The sequence below is a fragment of the Nicotiana attenuata genome, unplaced genomic scaffold (assembly GCF_001879085.1).
Source record: "Nicotiana attenuata strain UT unplaced genomic scaffold, NIATTr2, whole genome shotgun sequence".
In the NCBI taxonomy this organism is placed as follows: Eukaryota; Viridiplantae; Streptophyta; class Magnoliopsida; order Solanales; family Solanaceae; genus Nicotiana; species Nicotiana attenuata.
The window spans coordinates 216,970-237,018 of NW_017670337.1; the positions used below are offsets into that span (position 1 = coordinate 216,970).

The 20,049-nt window shown below is 40.7% G+C and overlaps 1 protein-coding gene across 1 annotated transcript; it reads left to right on the forward strand.

Moving 5' to 3' along the window:
* The first annotated feature begins 17,072 nt into the window (after positions 1–17,072).
* Positions 17,073–18,806, forward strand: LOC109238056 (galactinol synthase 2). The gene is made up of 3 exons (XM_019404480.1): positions 17,073–17,624; positions 17,729–18,049; positions 18,172–18,806. The coding sequence occupies exons 1-3, from the start codon at positions 17,295–17,297 to the stop codon at positions 18,520–18,522; spliced, it is 1,002 nt and encodes a 333-aa protein (XP_019260025.1). The 5' UTR covers positions 17,073–17,294; the 3' UTR covers positions 18,523–18,806.
* Positions 18,807–20,049: the final 1,243 nt, after the last annotated feature.

Genomic DNA, 20,049 nt, shown 5'->3' on the forward strand with positions numbered 1-20,049 from the left:
TTTAATATCTGTATCAGCGATACGTAAAGTGATAACTAAAGCATCGTAATGAGGGAAAGACAAACCGTCGGCATCAGACTTATCGAAGGTGATTCTATCTTCGAAGTCGTCATACCGTTCATGGGCGATGGTCCACTTTAGTTTGTGCGTGGTGGTGAACTTGACGTGATTGATCGACAAGTCGTTGCCGCCTCTGACGATCATGTTTATCGTGCGTGCTGGGGAGGGCGGCTTCGGCGGCCCATGGGGTTGTTCCCGTCCGCGTGCAAAGTTGATTTTCCCTTTGTCACTGAGTAATTCCCTCAGGTATCCCTGGTTCAGCGTCCTGACCACCTCTTGCCATAGGCCTATGCAGTCTTCGGTCTTGTGCCCCCGTTCCTGATGGAACTCACATAGGACGTTTGATTTCCTTGTGGCGGGGTCTGATTTCATCTTTTGCGGCCACTGCACTTTGGTGCCCAGCTTCTCCAGTGCGTACACTATTTCTGAAGGAGACACACAAAAGTTATGGGCGGATAATAAATGAGGCATACCTCTTTCGTTTCGAAGTGGGGCGACATGTCGCTGTAGCGCGTCTGTATGCCTTAGTGGCGGATGGGAGGATCTGGTGTATGGCTGATGTCGATCTCTGTTGGAACGAGGGAGTTGTTCTCGTCGTCCTTCGTTCCGTCGATCTCTCCTCGTTTCCGAATGTATCGCTGTTAGCCATTGGGTCGGCCCATTAAGATCATCCTCGTCCGCTCGTACCTCAGCGCAATAGGCGTTGTGGATTTCCTCCCATGTGATAGGGGGATATTTCATGAGGCGGCTCAGCAACTTCTTGGTTGCCCTCGAACCATCCCTGCTTAGCCCGTTCTGGAAAGCCGCGACTGCCATACCTTTCGATACGTTTGGTAGACTCATCCTTACTCTGTTAAACCTTGCTAGGAAGTCCCTGAGTCCCTCTCCTGTAGTTTGCCTGATGGCGAAGATGTCGTTGACCCTGGCCTCCGCTTTCTTCGCGCCTGCATGGGCTGTGACGAACTTATCCTCCGTTTCCTCGAACGTTGATATTGCCTTAGCTGGTAGCTGAGAGTACCATGTTAAAGCCCCTCCTGTCAACGTCTCGCCAAACTTCTTCAGCAGTACCGACGGTACCTGTTCCTTTGATAGGTCGTTGCCCTTCACAGCGGTGACGTAGTGGATCAGATGATCCTCGGGATCAGTGGTCCCGTCATATACCCTCAAGTAGGGTGGCATCTTGAAGGTTTTTGGGGTGGAGTGAGGGGCAGCTTCTTCAGTGTATGGTTGTTCAACGAACCTTCCCACATCGCGTTTTGGTAGCAACTTGGGGGCACCAGGAATCTTGTCGACCCTCTCCTGATGTTCCTTCATCTGATCGCGGAGCGCCTTGTTTTCATTTTCCATTTCTTCCATCTTCTTTAGGATGGCTGTTAGCGTGCCATCGTTGGTCTGTGTCTCGACGGGTTCGTTATTTGCTAGTGCAACCTCCAGTTCGCCCACGGCAGCAGTGGTATCTACCGTTGGTGTACACCTGATGTTACTTTGTGGTGACCTCTCAACCAAGCCACTCAGAGTGCTTGTTAGCCATCTTTCCAGTAGCTTCTTGACCGTTGAGGGTGCTTCCGTAGCCGCAGATGTGGAAGCTCCCTTTTCGTGCAAGATCGTCAGATCTTCGGATGGGGAAGGTGAGACCTCCGCACCCGATGTGATACTAGGGGTTGCATTCAGGATGCCATCGTCACTGGCCTCGTTGAGAGGGCCAAGGAGATTGGTAGTGACACCCAATATAGCCTTTGATCTTGGGTTATTCTCAGCCATCTTTTGTGTTTGTGTGGTTTAGAGAATGGTAGTTGGTTGTTCTCTAGGTGGATACTATGATTTTGATTCTCGAAATTCCCACAGACGGCGCCAAATTGTTTGGCTCAAAAGTTAACAATATACTTTGTAAGCTAGAAAACAATCAAAAGTAAGAAAAGGGTAAATCGTAATCAAATATAATAAACCTAGAGATGCAAAGATGATAATATGAACTCAATATGATATGTTCGTTTGAGGTAGAGATAGAGAGAGAAAGCCAGAAAATGAGAGAGTTGTATTAGATCCGACCCCCCTTCTACAATGTGAAGGTCTCCTTTATATAATAAGAGACCTTCCTCGAAAGAATCAAAAAGTTACAAAGGCAGGTAACGTTTCCCTAGTGAAGACACCGAGTCCTAAACGATGTCGCTTTTGTCCCCGCGTCCGAGTCGTACCCGCTACGTTAGTCGGCGTACACTCACTGGGCGTACCCTCTGGCGTAGAGATGCTGACGGTCAAATTTGACCCCATACAAATATCAACGATAATTTTTCTATGAAGTAGTATAAAATAAAGGTAAAATAATAAAATCGGCTCAATAATTTGATAAGTTGATGCAACATACCCAGTGAAAATCCATAAAATTAAAAATAGAAGAACACACAGAATAATTCATACCCACTCAAGAAAGAAAAAGAAAAAAGGTACTCATGCTTTCTTCACGCTAAAAAATACTCATACTATCTTCACTTAGCACTCCAAAGGATCTGGAGATCATATAAGCATTAATAAATTTAATAGATCATAAATAATAGAAAATCAACCAACAAATCGATTCCACAATCAAAACTTTTTCCCATATCAATACTTGGTAGTCACAACAGTTCTATATGAAAGATATACAAGAGCTTCACATAGACAAAAACCAGCTTTTACACTATAACATAGGAGAACAAAAAATACAAAACAAACAAAGATAAATAAAATAGAGATCCGAACTTTATGTACCTGACCAAGAACGCATAAGTAGCGACGATTTGGTCGGAGGCCAACTTTAACTTGCACTAAAAATACTTGTAATAGTTTACATGTTAGATTTTGATTAGGACTCAACAACAGCTCTATGAATCCCATTATGACTATAAGGTAGTAAGAAATATACAGTAAATTTTTGTCGAGTTGATAGGAATTATATATTTATTGAAATTGTTCGCAAAGGCAACGTTTATTTAGAATTCTATTTTTGTTTAAGTAAAATATTATGCTACCAAAGAAAAAAGGACTCCTTAACTTAAAAGAAATGGTAAGAAGTTAGGATAATAATTAAATGACTATTTTATCTAGTGCGAACTCTATTTTTTAAGAGCGAACAATATTTTACTAAGTGCCTTCGTGCTGTTAATATAGTATAAATACGTACACAATACATTTTTAAGGAAAAAACGAGCCCAAAAAATGGGGCCCCAAGCGATCGCTTTACTGTCCTTATAGTTGAGCCACCCATGCTTTTCTCTTCCATTGTCTCTCCATATGATAGAATTTAAGAAGAAGAAAAACAGAAAAAGTTTACTCGTGTGTTATAAACAAAATTATATGTAAATGGAGTCAGAGACGGCTCAAGCATATGCGGAGCCTAAAGTCAAAATATAATATGAGGTCTATACTTTTAAAAGAAAGTTAATAGATATATTTTTATTTGAAATCTATTCTACTAGGTTTTTGAGATATAAAATTCTTAACAATTTTTTTTTAATAATCGATTTTTTCTAATAATTTCTTTTCAATTGATATTATAACCAACTCATTTAGTCTTTCTTGAGATATTGTTGATTTTAGATAAGATATTATAGAGAAATAGAAGTGTAGTACTATTGAAAGTTCAAAAGTATTGTTGAACACTTAAACTAATAAAATGTTGGAGGAAGAATGTAAGATAGAATATTAAAGAGAAAGACAAAATATATGTAGGACTTTTGAAATATGAAGAGATTGAGAAAAAGAAAGATTGGCTTGAACAAGTTCAGAAAGGGAGAGTAAAAATTTTACACGTTATCTAATGAAGGAGTAAAAGTAAAAAATTAAAATATTGGAAAAACTATTCATATACCCATTTTAAGTAAGTCAAATTTTTACTAATAGTGAGGACGAGTCGGAGATAACAACTAACAATCCCATTCTGCAGGTTCGACAGAGGCTCGAACAGATCAAGGGCCTCCAAGGGCAAATAGATAAAGTGCAAGCCGAAGACGAACAGTTCAAGGGATGTATGGACATTTTGGCTGCATAAAAGGAAACTGTTAAAGCAAAGCTGGATTCAGCCAAGTCGCAGCTTCGATATGCAAGAGAGAATGCCTCGGTTAAGGGGAAGAAGGTCAGGAACTCGAGTCCAATTTAGCTAGCTTGGCCAAAGAGCTCGAGGTTGCCAGATCTGAAGTGGACACGACCAATACTAAGGCCCGGGCTACTGCGGCCTAATACAAAGTAGATGTTGAAGATGGACACGACCAATACTAAGGCCCGGGCTACTGCGGCCTAATACAAAGTAGATGTTGAAGACACCCTTGAACAGGGGAAGGGCATGGTGGATCATTCGAAGTGGCAGGCTCGAAGGGAGGCTCTCGAGGGGGTCCTTGCTCGAAGTTTTGATATATCTACTGAACTCGAGATCGCCAAGGCTGAGGAGGCAAAGGCACGGAAGCTAGCATTTCCCGACGAGGATTCCGAGAATGTGAGTGGATCTGATGGAGAAGACTTTGAGAGAGAAAAAGCTTCCTCCGAAAAGGACCGTGCTGCTTAGGCCTAGTAATTTTTGCTTTTTCTTTGAGGCCGATCGGCCTTTGTAAAGAATTTTTTGATCGGGCCATGTGGCCCTTGTAAAAAAAACTTTGATATATATATATATATAAAATTTCCTTCCNATATATATATATATATATATATATATATATATATATATATATATATATATATATATATATATAAGTTTTACTTCCTTTCCTTGGCTTATGAATCTGTTGTCCTTTTTCTTTTTTTGTTATTTCATGTAAAGATCAAAATGCCTTAGCATAATATCGCAAATCCGTGTTCGAGGGTCCACGATTTGGGAAAGGTAAGGGCCAATATTAAGACTTGTCTTCGATCTTTTCTAATCGATATACCCCGAATGATAACTTGAGTTTTGAGTTTATGTAACCTTTAGGCTTAATGATTGAGTGATGACCCGATCAAACTTGAAATAAGGTTTCCTTTAGGATTTTAGTCGAGTGAGAATGATTTCTTGAACTTGAGGTAAGGGTTTGCTCGAACTCAAAATAAGGCAGTCCTTAGGCTTTTAATCGACTGATAATGGTTTCTCAAACTCGGAGTGAGACTTTCTACCCTTTTTGACTTTTAAAGTTTTTCCTTTGTATATCATTCATGTTCACAAAGGTTATAATACCTTAGCACGAAGTAAGGAGTCGTTCGAGAGTTCGAACAATTTTGTACTCATTAGAGTTTTCGAGGCTTGATGCTTGTTTTACTGCAAGGTCTTGACGTCATTACATGGTTATTGCTATTTTTACACCAATATTTTCTCAAGATGTAGGTGTATGGGTCCAAATTTGACCGAACACGACCAACAACGAGTACGACAAATGACAAGGTCTCCATGACCTGACGTCCTGTGGCGGACGACCTCAAGGCAAACAAGCGACTGTACGACCCTTGCAATAGTACAGGCCCATTAGGGGATGTTAGGAATATTCCTTCGAATATTCTTTATAACTTGTTTTTTATAGCTTAGAAGGATTTGGCTCCTTGTATATATAGAGGGCACTAACTTTGTAAAGGGGGACCGATTCAGGACATACACTGTAAACGTTTTTACATGAGCAAGTGAAAAGAAGTCATATTATCCGTATTTTCCAAACCTATCTTTCATTCCAGAGAATATTATACTTAGCTAAGATTTACCCCTTCATATTCTTTGATTGATTTGTTCAAAAGGGTTTTGATATCTTTTGAGTCAAACAATTTGGCGCCGTCTGTGGGGATTTCTATAGCTGAGATCTTAGTTTCGTCTAGGTTCTTGAAAGAAATAATCGCCTCTTTCTAAACCTCTCAAAAGCCAACAATGGAGGGAAAGGGAGAATCAAGGTTAAAAGCCATAGTAAATGTCACGAACAACCTCCTGAATTCCCTCAATGAAGCCGGTGGGGAAGATAACAAAAACGCAACGCCAAATGCTACGCCTGAGGGAGAAATCTCACGCCCCAGCACGAGGGCTTGACTGTCTTGCGCGAGAGGGAGACCTCAACATCCGCAGCAGGAGAAGCACCACCATCCATGAAAAGTCTATTAGAAGAATGGTTGACAAACACCCTGAGCAACATGCTCGAAAAGCCCACTCAGAGGGATATCGAAGGCACAATACCCCGCGGAAGCCGCAGCTGTCGCCAATAAGCCGGAAATTCCACAAACAAGTAACACCCACACTGTCACTGATGCAGGTAACGATGCACTTACGACCATCTTAAAGAAGATGGAAGAAATGGAAATTGAACAAGACACTCCGCGACCAGATGTAGGAAAATTGGGAAAGAGTTGATAAAATACCAGGCGCTCCGAAGTTGCTGCCAAAACGCGATTTGGGCCAATTCGTCAAACATCCATATAGTGAAGGGGCAGTTTCCCATAGACTGCATATGATGGTACCACGGACCTAGAGGATCACCTAATCTATTACGTTACTGCAGTAAAAGGTAACGATCTATCAAAAGAACAGGTGCCATCAGTACTGCTGAAAAAGTTCGGTGAAACCCTGACAGGGGGAGCGTTCACATGGTGTTCCCAACTACCAGCATGATCAATATCGACGTTCGAAGAAATGGCAGATAAGTTCGTCACCGCTCATGCAGGAGCGAAAAAGGCAGAGGCCAGGGTAAACGATATCTTCGCCATTAGGCAGACGACAGGCGAGGGGCTTCGGGACTTCCTAGCCCGATTCAACAGGGTAAGGATGAGACTACCAAATGTGTCAGAAGGGATGGCGATAGCAGCCTTCCAAAATGGGTTAAATAGAAACGGGTCGAAAGCAACCAAAAAGCTGCTAAGTATACTCATGAAGTATCCCCCCACCACGTGGGAAGAAATTCATAACGCCTATTGCGCCGAGGTAAGGGCAGAGAGGATGACCTGAATGGCCTGATCCAGCGGCTAACATCGGTTCAGACCGAAGCAAGGAGAGATCGCCGAAACGACGGTCGACGGGACCAACCACTTCGTTTCAATCGAGAAAGGCACTATCCCTATATCAGCACATCCAATCCGGCTCCTCCGTGACATGTAGATACCGCGCCTCGACACACCGCACCACCCTGCAACGAAAGAGGTATGCCTCCACTATTATCTGCTCATAACTTTTGTGTTTCTCCTTCAGAAATAGTGTACGCACTAGAAAAGCTCGACACAAAGGTGCAGTGGCCGCCAAAGATGAAGTCACATCCGAGCACCAGGAGATCGAACGTTCTGTGTAAATTTCACCAAGAAAGAGGACACAAGACCGATGACTGCATAGGTTTATGACAGGAAGTGGTGAGAATGTTAAACCAGGGGCACCTGAAAGAACTGTTGAGCGGCCGATGACGGGCCAACTTCGCTACTCGTCAAGGCAGACCCGGGTGAATGCAGTCTCCGGAATCGCGGTAAGTGTAGTCTTAATCCGCGAAAATAAGGGTACGCAATCTTCGATTTACTATATCAGCAAAACCTTAATCGATGCCCAAACAAGGTACCCTCACCTTGAAAAACTAGCTTTGGCTTAGTCACAGCTTGGCGAAAGCTTAGACCATATTTTCAATGTCACCCCATAAAAGTGGTGACAACCTTCCCCCTACGAGGCATCCTACACAAACCTGAATTATCGGGTAGATTGGCCAAGTGGGCCATAGAATTAAGCGATCACGACATAGCATACCAACCGCAAACTGCCATTAAGTCGCAGGTGCTCACCGATTTCGTCGCTGATTTCAGCGCGTAAATATTGCCTGAAGTGGAGCAGGAAGCGCTCCGCGCTTCCGCACATACTGACCTCTGGGTCCTCTTTATAATTGTTTATACATGCGTACATGTTCTGTGTCAGGGCTCGAGAAAACTATACGGGCACAGTTCGTCGATCGTTTGGCCCTTAAAAATTTTCCTATCGATGCCCTGATGCCATGAAGTAATTTCCCCGCAACAAAGTTAACAATTGAGGGTAATGCCCGCCAGTATTTGAGGTTGATTGTAAAGAAGCCTCGAATACTGTTGACTTGTTCTAAGTTAGCACGATCAATGGTTGCCTCGTTAAAAATCTCGCCGGAAAACTCTTTTGTGACAAAACCGGTCTAAGGGAAAAAGAGTGCAACGCGTGCTTTCAGACCTAAAGTCTTCGTGTTGAGGATTCCATTGTTGTCTCTGGTCGAACACCTGCAGGAGTTAGTTTTAAATATAAATGAAAATGGAGAAGGTCGTACCTTAGCAGTAGTAGTGTTTCAAGTGCGATATGTTCCAATTGCTCGGTAATTGTTCATCATTCATTGTACCGAGCTTGTAGGACCCACCTTTTTCCGGTAATTTCGAGAACCCGATACGGTCCTTCCTAGTTTGGACCCAACTTTCTTTCATTTGGATTTAGAGTGTTGAGGTGACCTTTCTTAGCACCAAGTCCCCGATGTTAAAATGTCGAAGATTGGCTCTTCGATTATAGTACCTTTCGATTCACTATTTTTGAGCGGCCAACCGGACGAGGGCAGCTTTGCGTCTTTCGTCCAATAATTCTAAGCTCGTGTTCATGGCCTCGTTATTTGACTTTTCGATTGCATATCGAAATCTGATACTGGGTTCTCCGACTTCGACCGGGATTAGAGCTTCAGTGCCATAGACTAACTAGAACGGTGTTGCTCCTGTGCTTGACTTCAATGTTGTGCGGTATGCCTATAGAACCTCGAGCAGTATCTCTCTCCACTTTCCTTTGGCATCGGTCAATCTCTTCTTAAGGTTCTGATTGATGGTTTTATTGGTCGACTCGGCTTGTCCGTCTCGCTGGAATAATAAGGCGTCGATAGGATTCTTTTGATCTTGTGATTCTCGAGAAACTTAGTCACTTTGCTGCCGATTAATTACTTTGCATTATCACATACGATCTCGGAGGGCATCCGAATCGACATATGATGTGATCCCAGATGAAGTCTATGACCTCTTTTTCCCTAACTTTATCGAAAGCCTGTGCTTCAACCTACTTAGAAATACAATCAGTCATAAATAAAATAAACTGAGCCTTACCTGGGGCCGATGGGAGAGGGATGACGATTTTCCCCATTTCATGAACGGCCACAGGGATAAGACAAAATAGAGATGCTCTTTGGGCTGGTGAATCATTGGCGCATACCTTTGGCATTGGTCGCATTTTCGAACAAACTCCTTTGCATCTTTCTCCATATTGGTCCAGTAGTATCCTGTCTTGATTACTTTGTGGACCAACGATTCGGCATCGGAATGATTCCCACAAGTGCCTTCCTGAACTTCCCGTATGATGTAATCTGTGTCTCCCGGTCCCAAACATATTGCCAAGGGTCCATCGAACGTCCTTCTAAACAATGTTCCGTCTTCGGATAAGGTAAATCGTGCTGCCTTTGTGCGCAAAACTCTCGACTCCTTTGGATCTGATGGTAGCTTTCCGTTCTTTAAGTACTCTATGTACTTGTTTCTCCAATCCCAGGTCAAACTCATGGAATTTATTTTGGCATGGCCTTCTTCAATCACCGACCTTATGAGTTGTACGACGGTCCTCGAGTTGAGTTCGTCATTTTTGACCGATGAACCTAGATTGGCAAGAGTGTCGGCCTCGCTGTTCTATTTCTGAGGTACATGCTGGAAGGTCCATTCCTTAAACCGATGTAGTTTTATTTGTAGTTTATCCAAGTATCTTTGCATTTGTTCTTCTCGAACTTCAAAAGTCCTGTTAACTTGGTTCACCGCGAGGAAAGAATCACACTTGGCCTCTACGACCTCGGCTCCCAAACTTTTAGCGAGTTCGAGACCTGCAATCATGGCCTCATATTCGGCCTCATTGTTAGTTAATTTTTTAGTTCTAATAGACTGTCTAACTATATTACCCGTGGGTGATTTCAGTACGATGCCTAGTCCGGACCCCTTCACGTTCGAAGAACTGTCTGCAAAGAGGGTCCAGACTCCCGAAGATGTACCCGATTTCGTTAGAAGTTCCTTTTCAACCTCGAGTACGAGGGAGAAAAATCATCCATGAAGTCTGCTAAGATTTGAGACTTGATGGCGGTTCGGGGTCGATACTCAATAGCATACCCACTGAGTTCAATGGCCCATTTAGCCAACCGGCCCGGCAGTTCGGGTTTATGCAAAATATTTCAATGAGGATAAGTGGTCACAACATATATTGGATGACATTAGAAGTATGGTTTTAGTTTCCTAGAGGAGCTTACCTAAGGTCCGACTAATATAATAAACAGGGAATTACGTACCTTGTTTTTCTCGGACCAGGACTCCACTTTCTGGAATCTCCGAAACTGCCAAGTACAAGTAAAGTTGTTTGTCCATATTCGGGGTATGAAGCACCGACGGGCTCGATAAGTACCGCTTTAGTTCTCCAAGGCCTGCTGGCATTCCGGGGTCCATGTAAAATTGTTCTTCTTCCTAAGCAGCAAGAAGAATCAGTGACTCCGGTTTGAGGATCTCGAAATGAATCGCCCCATGGAGGCTATGCACCCGGTTAGCCTCTACACGACCTTTACATTATCTACGACCTTGATATCCTTGATATCTTTGATTTTATTGGGGTTGATCTCGATCCCCCGATTGGACACCATGAAGTCGAGAAACTTGCCCGAGCCAACCCCGAATGTGCACTTTTCTGGGTTGAGCTTCATATTGTACTTCCTCAGTATATCGAAGGTTTCCTGCAAATGCTTTAAATGGTCCTCTGCTCGCAGGGACTTAACTAGCATGTCATCAATATAAATTTTTATAGATTTCCCTATTTGTTCTTAGAACATTCGATTTACTAGGCGTTGATAGGTTGCACCAGTATTTTTTAGTCCGAATGGCATTACATTACAACAGTACGTGTCGTACTTCATAATGAACGAAGTCTATTCCTGGTCCCCGGGTTCATTTGTATTTGGTTTAACCTGAAATAGGTATCGAGAAAACTAATAGTCTTGTGGCCGGCCGGGGCATCGATAATACGATCGATGTTAGGCAAAGGAAAAGAATCTTTAAGGCATGCCTTATTTAGGTCTTTATAATCTACACACATTCTAAGTTTGTTTCCCTTCTTAGGGACTACCACTACGTTTGCTATCCATTCAGGATACTTTACTTCCCGAATGGATCCTATTTTGAGAAGTTTGGTTACCTCATCCTTGATAAGGCATGTTTAATCTCGGACCGGGGCCTTCTTTTTGCTTCACCGGGCGGAATTTAGGATCGAGGCTCAGCTTGTGAGTGGTAATTTCCGGCGGGATCCCTATCATATCGAGGTGGGACCAAAAAAGCAATTCATGTTAGCTGTAAGGAAATGAATAAGTTTTTTCCTGAGCTCGGGGGTTAGCCCCGTGCCCAGGTATACCTTTCGTTCTGGCTGATGTTCGATCAGTGTGATTTGTTCCAGCTCTTAGACCGTTAATTTGGTGGCGTCGGAGTCACGGGGAACTACAAAAGATCGAGGTATCCCATATTTGTCGTTCCCATCGGTCTCCCACTTCTCCGGTTGGGTTAAGGTTGACGTCTGTGGTTGCTATTTAGCCTCTTGCTTTCCCTTTGAGTCCAATCCCTTTGCTGAAGAAAGTGCTGACATCGGTATTACTTCGTCAATTGCAAACATCTCGTTGGGAGCATGTTGTTCCCCGTACACTGTTTTGACTCCTTCACATGTCGGGAACTTCAGAACATGGTGAAGGGTCGAGGGTACCTCCCTCATGTTATGGATCCAAGGCCTTCCGAGCAGGGTGTTGTATCTCATGTCGCCCTCAATTACATGAAACTTTATTTCTTGGATGGTCCAGGCCACGTTCACTGGAAAAATAATCTCACCTTTGGTGGTTTCGCTTGCGATGTTGAAACCGTTAAGTACTCGGGCTGCGGGCACAATTTGATCTTGTAGAGCTGTTCTACGGCCCTCGGTCGAATAATGTTGGCCGAGCTACCTGGATCAACCAAAACACGTTTAGCTTGAATTTTATTCATAAGGATAGATATTATCAGTGCATCATTATGAGGTTGTTCGATTCCTTCCTCATCCTCGTCGTTGAAAGACAAGGTCTCTTCTAGTAAGTAGTCCCGTATTTGTTTTTCCCTTGTGATCTTCACCTTGGTGCACTTAAATATTCGGTCCTTGAGGAATTTCGACCGCTCCAATGATCATATGAATCACGTGCTGCAACTCTTCTTGCTTGATATGCTTGTTTGAATCTCTGTTTTTGAAGTGGCTCTTGGCCCGATCACTTAAGAATTCTCGAAGGTGACCCTCGTTGAACAATCGGGCTACTTCCTCCCTTAGCTGCTTGCAATCTTCTGTTTTATGGCCATGCGTAACATGATACTTGCATATTTGGTTTGGATTTCTCTAGGCCGGATCTATCTGCAAAGGTCGAGGCCACCTGGTATCTTTGATACATCTAATGGTTGATACTATGGTGGAAGCATCCTTCTTTTGCTCATGAGCCCTCGGGAGCTTTGTCCCCGATTATTCCTTTTTATCATTCCGAACGGGATTGCATCCAGGCCTGTTATTTCTCCGATCTCCACCGTATGGCTGATATTGGTCTCTGTTCGACTGTGGTTCCCGGTCGGCATCCCTTTTAACTCTGTCCATGGGCCTGTTAGGATAAATCGAACCGATCGGAGCCCCTAGTTGATCATCCTCGACCTTGATCTTCAAATGATACCAGCTATGTATATCGGCCCAAATGATAGCCGGATATTTGATCAAATTCTGCTTCGACTGTTGTGAAGCTACGGAACTTCGAGCATTGAGACCTTGAGTAAAACCTGGAACAACCCAATCATCGGTGACCGGTGGCAAATCCATTCACTCCATTTGGAATCGAGATACGAATTCCTTGAGCATTTCGTTGTCTTTCTATCTTACCTTGAATAGGTCCGACTTTCTAGTACCGACCTTAATGGCTCCGGCGTGTGCCTTTACAAAAGAATCCGCAAGCATAGCAAATGAATCAATAGAGTTAGGTGGTAAGTTATGGTACCATATCATAGCAACCTTTCCATAGAGTCTCCCCGAATTTCTTCGGCAACACAGATTCAATCTCGTCATCTTCCAAGTCATTTTCCTTGATGACGCACGTATATAAGGTGACGTGTTCTTTTGGATTTGTCATCCCGTTATACTTCGAAATCTCAGGCATACAGAACTTCTTTGGAATTGGTTTCGGAGCCGCACTCGGGGGAAAGGGCTTTTGGACAAACTTTTTGGAATCAAGTCCTTTCGGTACCGGTGGTGCCCCCGGGATTTGATCGACCCTAGAGTTATAAGTTTCCACCTTTTTATCATTTTCCTCGGTCTTCTTTTCCCCTGTCTCGATTTGCTTTGTCAGTTCCTCGAGCATTTTTATGATAGCAGGATTGGTCTCTAATTCTCCTCCATTCGATTTCTTTGGCACCGATTCGGCTCTATGAACAATTTCTTGTGATGGATCGAGCTCGATCTTGCTTGGTGCACGGTTCTGATTTTGGAATTGCACTATTGTGGATTGTTGGGTCTACAACATTTCGAATATCATTCAAAGGCTAATCCCGCCTTCTTCACCACCCTGTGTGTTTGATCGACTACTCGAGCGTCTCTATGGACGCTATTTTTAGGATCGACGGCCAAATTCCCGTTAATGGCAATATGGGAGCTGACGTCAATTGGGTCTACAGCCGGGACTCCATCGGGGTTGATCGAAGGTACTCCATTTTCTGGGGCGTCTATGTTGTCGTTCTCGCCATGAAGACAAAGGCCATTGTGTGTGTGCTGGGTGCTACTTGAGAGTTTGACATGTTGATCCTGGAATCAAAGACACTTCAAAGAATAAGCATAAAATAGTGTGTGTTACGAAAATTGGACCAGGCAATCATTATTATCCTTAGCCCCACGGCGCGCACCAAATTGTTTACCCTTAAAATCGGATAACAATTAAACTTATAAGTGGTTTTAAGCATATGCGATTTCACTTGGCTCAAACTGATAAATATAAGAATTAATGCCTGAAATTAACAGTAAAATAAAGCAAACCAATGTGATGAACAACTATGGCCCTCAAGCTAGACTGCCCTCAAACCAACTGAGTATGCTTATTGAAAAGTATGAACTTGAACAACAGAGCTTGCAAGAGAAAATATAATATATTGCTTTGTTATGCGTGAATGTAACATGTTTACAAAATGATTAAGACCCTCTTTAGATAGTAGAAGAATCCTATTTATAGTATAATTCTAATTACATAAGTAAATCCCATGATAGGATAAACATCCGATCTTGACTCGATACGTGCTGAGATTTCCGCCACGATCCTCGCCCGATCGCGGTTATTTCGACTTTCTGTTATTCGACGTAGCAGGCCTCCTTCGATCTTGCTTGTTTTCTTTCTCGCTTCGTTCTCGATCATGGCTGGCCTCGATCTTGATCGGCCATTGATCCACGAGCTTACCAATCCATCTTCGTACCATGTTCCGATATAACTGGGGCCGGGCCTAGATCTTCCGTCTCGATTTTGGCTAGTCATACGAAATTAGGCAAGCTCGATTTTGACCGTATACAAGTTGTTTCCTTTTTTTTAGTTTATATTTAATCTTCATTAATATAGGAATACATTATTGTGCAATATTTTCGTTAAAACAATCATTGTTTTTATGATTGAATCCTGCTGCTTTTCAGGACTAATAACTAACTCGGGGAAAATGTTATTCTACTATGCCGTCTGTTATGATAAGATATTTTTTGCAATAAACGTTACATAATATGTTTACAAAAGTATGTATAAAATAAAGAGATCACTGAAGTGAAGGTTTGCATCGTGAGTGGCCCTTGGGATAATTTCACATAAATACAGCTCACACATCTGACTTGCAACATAATAGCTCAGTCATAACTTACAAATCTGTAGCCCAAAAATAATCGGCTAATATTTGAAAAAAGAGTATTTTCTAGCTTTTTTATTCGGCAACGGAGTTTAATCAGGACAATTATCTTATTTAGATGAAGTCAAGAGATTTTCTAATTCTTCCGTCGTATAATTTTGATATTTCTCCCCCAATTTGTCTTTACTGCTGCAAGTTGTCCCCCAATTTTTCACTGATTCTACTTATATGGTAAAATTTAGAAACAATTGCTGCAAGTTCGTGATTTGGCGGAGAATCAACAAGGAAAGTAGATTTATATATGAATTATTTCAGAAAAAGGAAGAAAACATGAAAAAAGATTAATTTGATTATACATATGCAGTACATGTATAATGATGTATAACTATGTATAAACTTGTATATGGAATGTATAATAATGTATATCAAAAGAATAAGAGAAAGAGAAGAAGAAGATAAGTGATGTTATGAACATATATACACATTTATATATATATTATATATATTTATACACAATTATACACATTTATACACACTTATACAATAATGTATAAGTGTGTATAAATAGTGGTTATACAATATTTATACCAGAACACATCTTATGTTCAATATTACACCTCTATTTCAGTATCAAAATATCAAAAGAGAGTTTTTCAGAAAAATTAAAGAGGAGAGAAGATGGAGATGGAATTATTTTATAAAAGAAGATAAAACTGGGACTTGAAAATTGTCTGAATACGACACAAGACCTCTTTTTCATTCTCCGATGACTTTACTTCATCGTCGACCTATTTACCTTGAAAATTGAAGGAAAAAAATGGAGGATGTCTGCAACTCTTCAACCTCTTTCCAGCAATTTGAGAAGAAACAAAAAATTATTAATGGAGGATAAACGCATTGTCTTAAAAAAATTCACATTGCACAAAAAAAAAAAAGAAAAAAAAAGAGGACTCCAAATAGAAATAGCGATTTAGTCTCCTTGAGGAGATGTTTATTACAGTAATGGAAAAGGCCTTTGTGTTAGGTTGAACGAGAGAATGACTGCTGCAATTAAAAGAGGAAGAAGCATTTGGATATAGGTTTTGGTGAAAAGTTGAAGAAAGAAAAAAGAAGGATAAAGGAGGCTGTCGCTAGGTTAATCGATGAAAATGGGCTATGCATTATCTGTAAAATGGGCTATGCCGGATAAAGTTTCAAAACACGGGCTATTTTTTGTTCTGAAAATGGGCCGACTGACATAGAATGTAATTCTGTCGTGGTCCTTTGATTATTATTATTGTTATTTATTTATTTTAAAAAAAGAGGTGACTACATGAGTTGATTTTAGAGGGCCATAAATCTATTGTGGACTGCTTTGCACAAGGGCACGGTTGTACATTTATTTAGTTTACGGTTGTACATTGATTTATTTCATCCCAACTAACACTAAAATCGATTACAGTGAGTAGTTAAATATTTTTGAAGAGTAAATTACAAAACGTAGTGTTTGATATGGAATTATAAGGGTAATACGTTATATTTGTGTATGGTTTTCATCATATAGGAAATCCGTATCCACAATCGAGTCGAATTAATTTTGTGTAAGATTTCACTATATACAGCAGGTTTACGTTTTTGATTTTGATGCGTTATAGATATCGCTATATATGTAAAAATATTTGATGGGATTTAAGTTTTTGATTCGGAACAGATAGATGTATATGAAATTGAGTACATATTATATGGTGTGTGAAGTGATTAATTAACTTTATCCGAAGTAAATGACACGATCGTAAGCGAGATCCAGGTTTCTATTTTTGTGGGTAATTTAAGGGACGAGATAAACGGTGGGCCTAAAAGAAAGATTATTCTAGTGTTTTCTACTTTAATTAATTACTATAAAAAAAGAAACTATAATTAATTACTGAAAGCACCGCCCACTTTCGAGAGATTTCTCTCGAGCAACAAGTAACCGTCACTATTTGTGCAACAAAAATACTGAACCGTTGATCTTAAGCAGAACGTACAGTCCGATCTGTGTGGAGTGAAATATGTTTTTCGAGATTTACGGGCCCCAAATGCGCTATTTCAAGGAAGCGGACAACTATGCCGTAGCACGACGTCGTTTCCCTGATAAACATCATTGACATCGTACTGTAACAATTCAATTTTCCAATATTTTTAGATTCCATCCAACGCCTATATAAACAACCCCACCTTAATCCTTGGAAACACTCAAAACACATCAAAGTCATCAAAAAACATCAGAAATCTTCACTTGATAACATACTAAAAAACACTCTTTATTCAAAACTTTCAAGAGCTAGCTTCTTTTTTTTCTCATCTCAAATTACTCAAAGAATCCTCATTTTTAAGTTAGAAAAATGGCTCCTAATGTTGTTGGTCTAGCAACCAAGGGTACTGGTTTGGCTAAGGCGGCAAGTTTGCCTAGCCGTGCCTATGTGACTTTCTTGGCAGGTAACGGTGACTACGTGAAAGGTGTGGTTGGTTTGGCTAAGGGATTGAGAAAGGCAAAATCTGCTTATCCACTTGTTGTGGCTATTTTGCCTGATGTCCCAGAGGAACATCGGCGTATACTCATAAACCAAGGTTGCATAGTCCGAGAGATCGAGCCAGTTTATCCTCCAGAGAACCAGACACAGTTTGCTATGGCTTATTATGTCATCAACTATTCCAAACTCCGTATTTGGGAGGTATAACAATATACTATCTCTTATGTTTTTTTTATTTTCTATTTTGTTTTATGTTAAATTTGATGTGGTACTAAAATGTTTTCTTTTAAAATGAATAAATGCAGTTTGTGGAGTATAGCAAGATGATATACTTGGATGGGGATATCCAGGTGTTTGATAACATAGACCACCTCTTTGACTTGCCAGATGGCTATTTCTATGGGGTGATGGATTGTTTCTGTGAGAAAACTTGGAGTCACACCCCGCAGTATAAGGTTGGGTACTGCCAACAGTGCCCAGATAAGGTCCAGTGGACTGAAGAATTGGGTCCCAAGCCACCACTCTATTTTAATGCTGGCATGTTTGTCTTTGAGCCAAGTTTGTCCACTTACGATGATCTCTTGACCACCCTCAAAGTTACCCCTCCTACTCCTTTTGCCGAGCAGGTAATTATACATTAATAACTTCACGGTCAAAAGGAACTCAGGATCTAGAGAAAGTAAAAATATAACTATATACAATTTTTTAATTCTTTTTGTATGTTTACATAGTTTGATTTGTTTGGTAGGATTTGTTGAACATGTTCTTCAGAGATGTATACAAGCCAATCCCAAACAATTACAACTTGGTGTTAGCTATGTTGTGGCGTCACCCAGAGAATGTGAATCTTGACAAGGTGAAAGTTGTTCACTATTGTGCGGCGGGGTCAAAGCCGTGGAGGTACACTGGCGAGGATGAGAACATGGACAGAGAAGACATCAAGATGCTGGTAAAGAAATGGTGGGATATATACAATGATGAGTCATTGGATTACAAGAATGCTAATGTTACTGCAGTGGATGCTGAAGCTGACAAATTTAAGGCAGCGCTTACTAAGGCGGGTGTTGTGCACTATATAACTGCCCCATCGGCCGCTTAGTATATTGCTTTGAAGTTGTCTTAGTCTTTTTTTGTTTAATTAACTTTGGGATATTGCATAGGGTCGAAAGAATTAAAGTTAAGAGATATATATAAGAGTGTTAGGTTTACAGAGTGCTTTTCTTTGCCTGCAAGAGACAAAGGTTGTCTGCAGAATAGGAGAACTGGGAATTTTGTGAAGTTCTTCTACCACTTGCGGGTTTTGAGTGTCTTTTTTTATTCTTCTTTTGTTTTGTGGATGATGGAAAAGTACATAAATGAAATGCGTATTTACATTAATACTCATTTTGGTACCGGTTTCAGTAATGGCCTCAAAACAATGTTGTTTTGATATGATATCAATTCATGTGACTTGATGAAAGAGTAGTAAAAGAAATGATATTGCCTTTGCACAACTCTCGTACGAGATATCTTTCCTTGGAGTTGCAGGTTTATGGACTCATTTTTATTTGAACTTGTATGTGGTACTTTTTATCTTTGACTACTTCTTTAGTTAGTAGTTAGGATTTTGTTAGTTTTTTATTTTCTCAAATAAATCTCCTTATTAAAGAAGTTTGTTCAGCAAGTAGTTTAGTCCTCCTTCGGAGGAATTAGTTTAGGAAATTGATTTTTCACTTTTATATTTAAAGGCTGCATTGACTCAATAAACAAATTAGCTTTTGTGCTTTACTCTTGTTCTTATATGATATCAGAGCCTCAACAAACTCTAGCCAGCAAGATACTATATTTTTTTCTCTCCCACCCACCCTCCACAAATTGCCAACACTACTAGAGTTGTTAATGCTGATAACAATATTGGTGCGATGGTCGTCCAATGTAATCTCGCATCACAATTGCCAATAAAATTACATGGCATCCAAAACTTTGCAACTTGGAAAGCGTAATTTTTCATGCTTATGCATGGTCATGATCTTTGTGGTCATCTAGATGGGTTTACCCTTTTTCTCTTGATTATTTTTCATTATTTTCTAAACTCTTTATGTAAGAATGGTGTTCCTCTCTATGTGAATTGGAGTGATGATCTCATCCCAAGGACTAAAACTCTTGAACCTTTACTCTAAGCGGATTGCAACTTAATTCAATAACTTTCATTGTAAACAACGATTGAAAAAAACAATGGACTTTTAAGGTTTCGTATTGATTGCGTTCTTTCGCCCATCAAATAGTTGAATTACCAAAGTCAAATTCATATTTGTGTATACAGACACAATAATTTAGCCAAATTTAAAGGACATGACAATAGAAGTCAAACTTAAGTATGAGACAAGACTTATTTGGTAGAATATACCTAAAAATCGAACTGAAAAAATGAAACTATGTTTTTGTCATCAATTTGGGGAATGTTTCTACACCTAAACTTATTAAAGTGGATGTGAATTTTTTTATTGAAATTTTTCAGGAACCATTCTTCAATTTTGCTCATAAATAAACTTAGATATGACATTTACATTGTCTTATTTCAATTTCTCGGCAAAAGACTAATAATTTCACATGATGAAATTTCTAAAAACTGTCCTGCGTCGTCCTA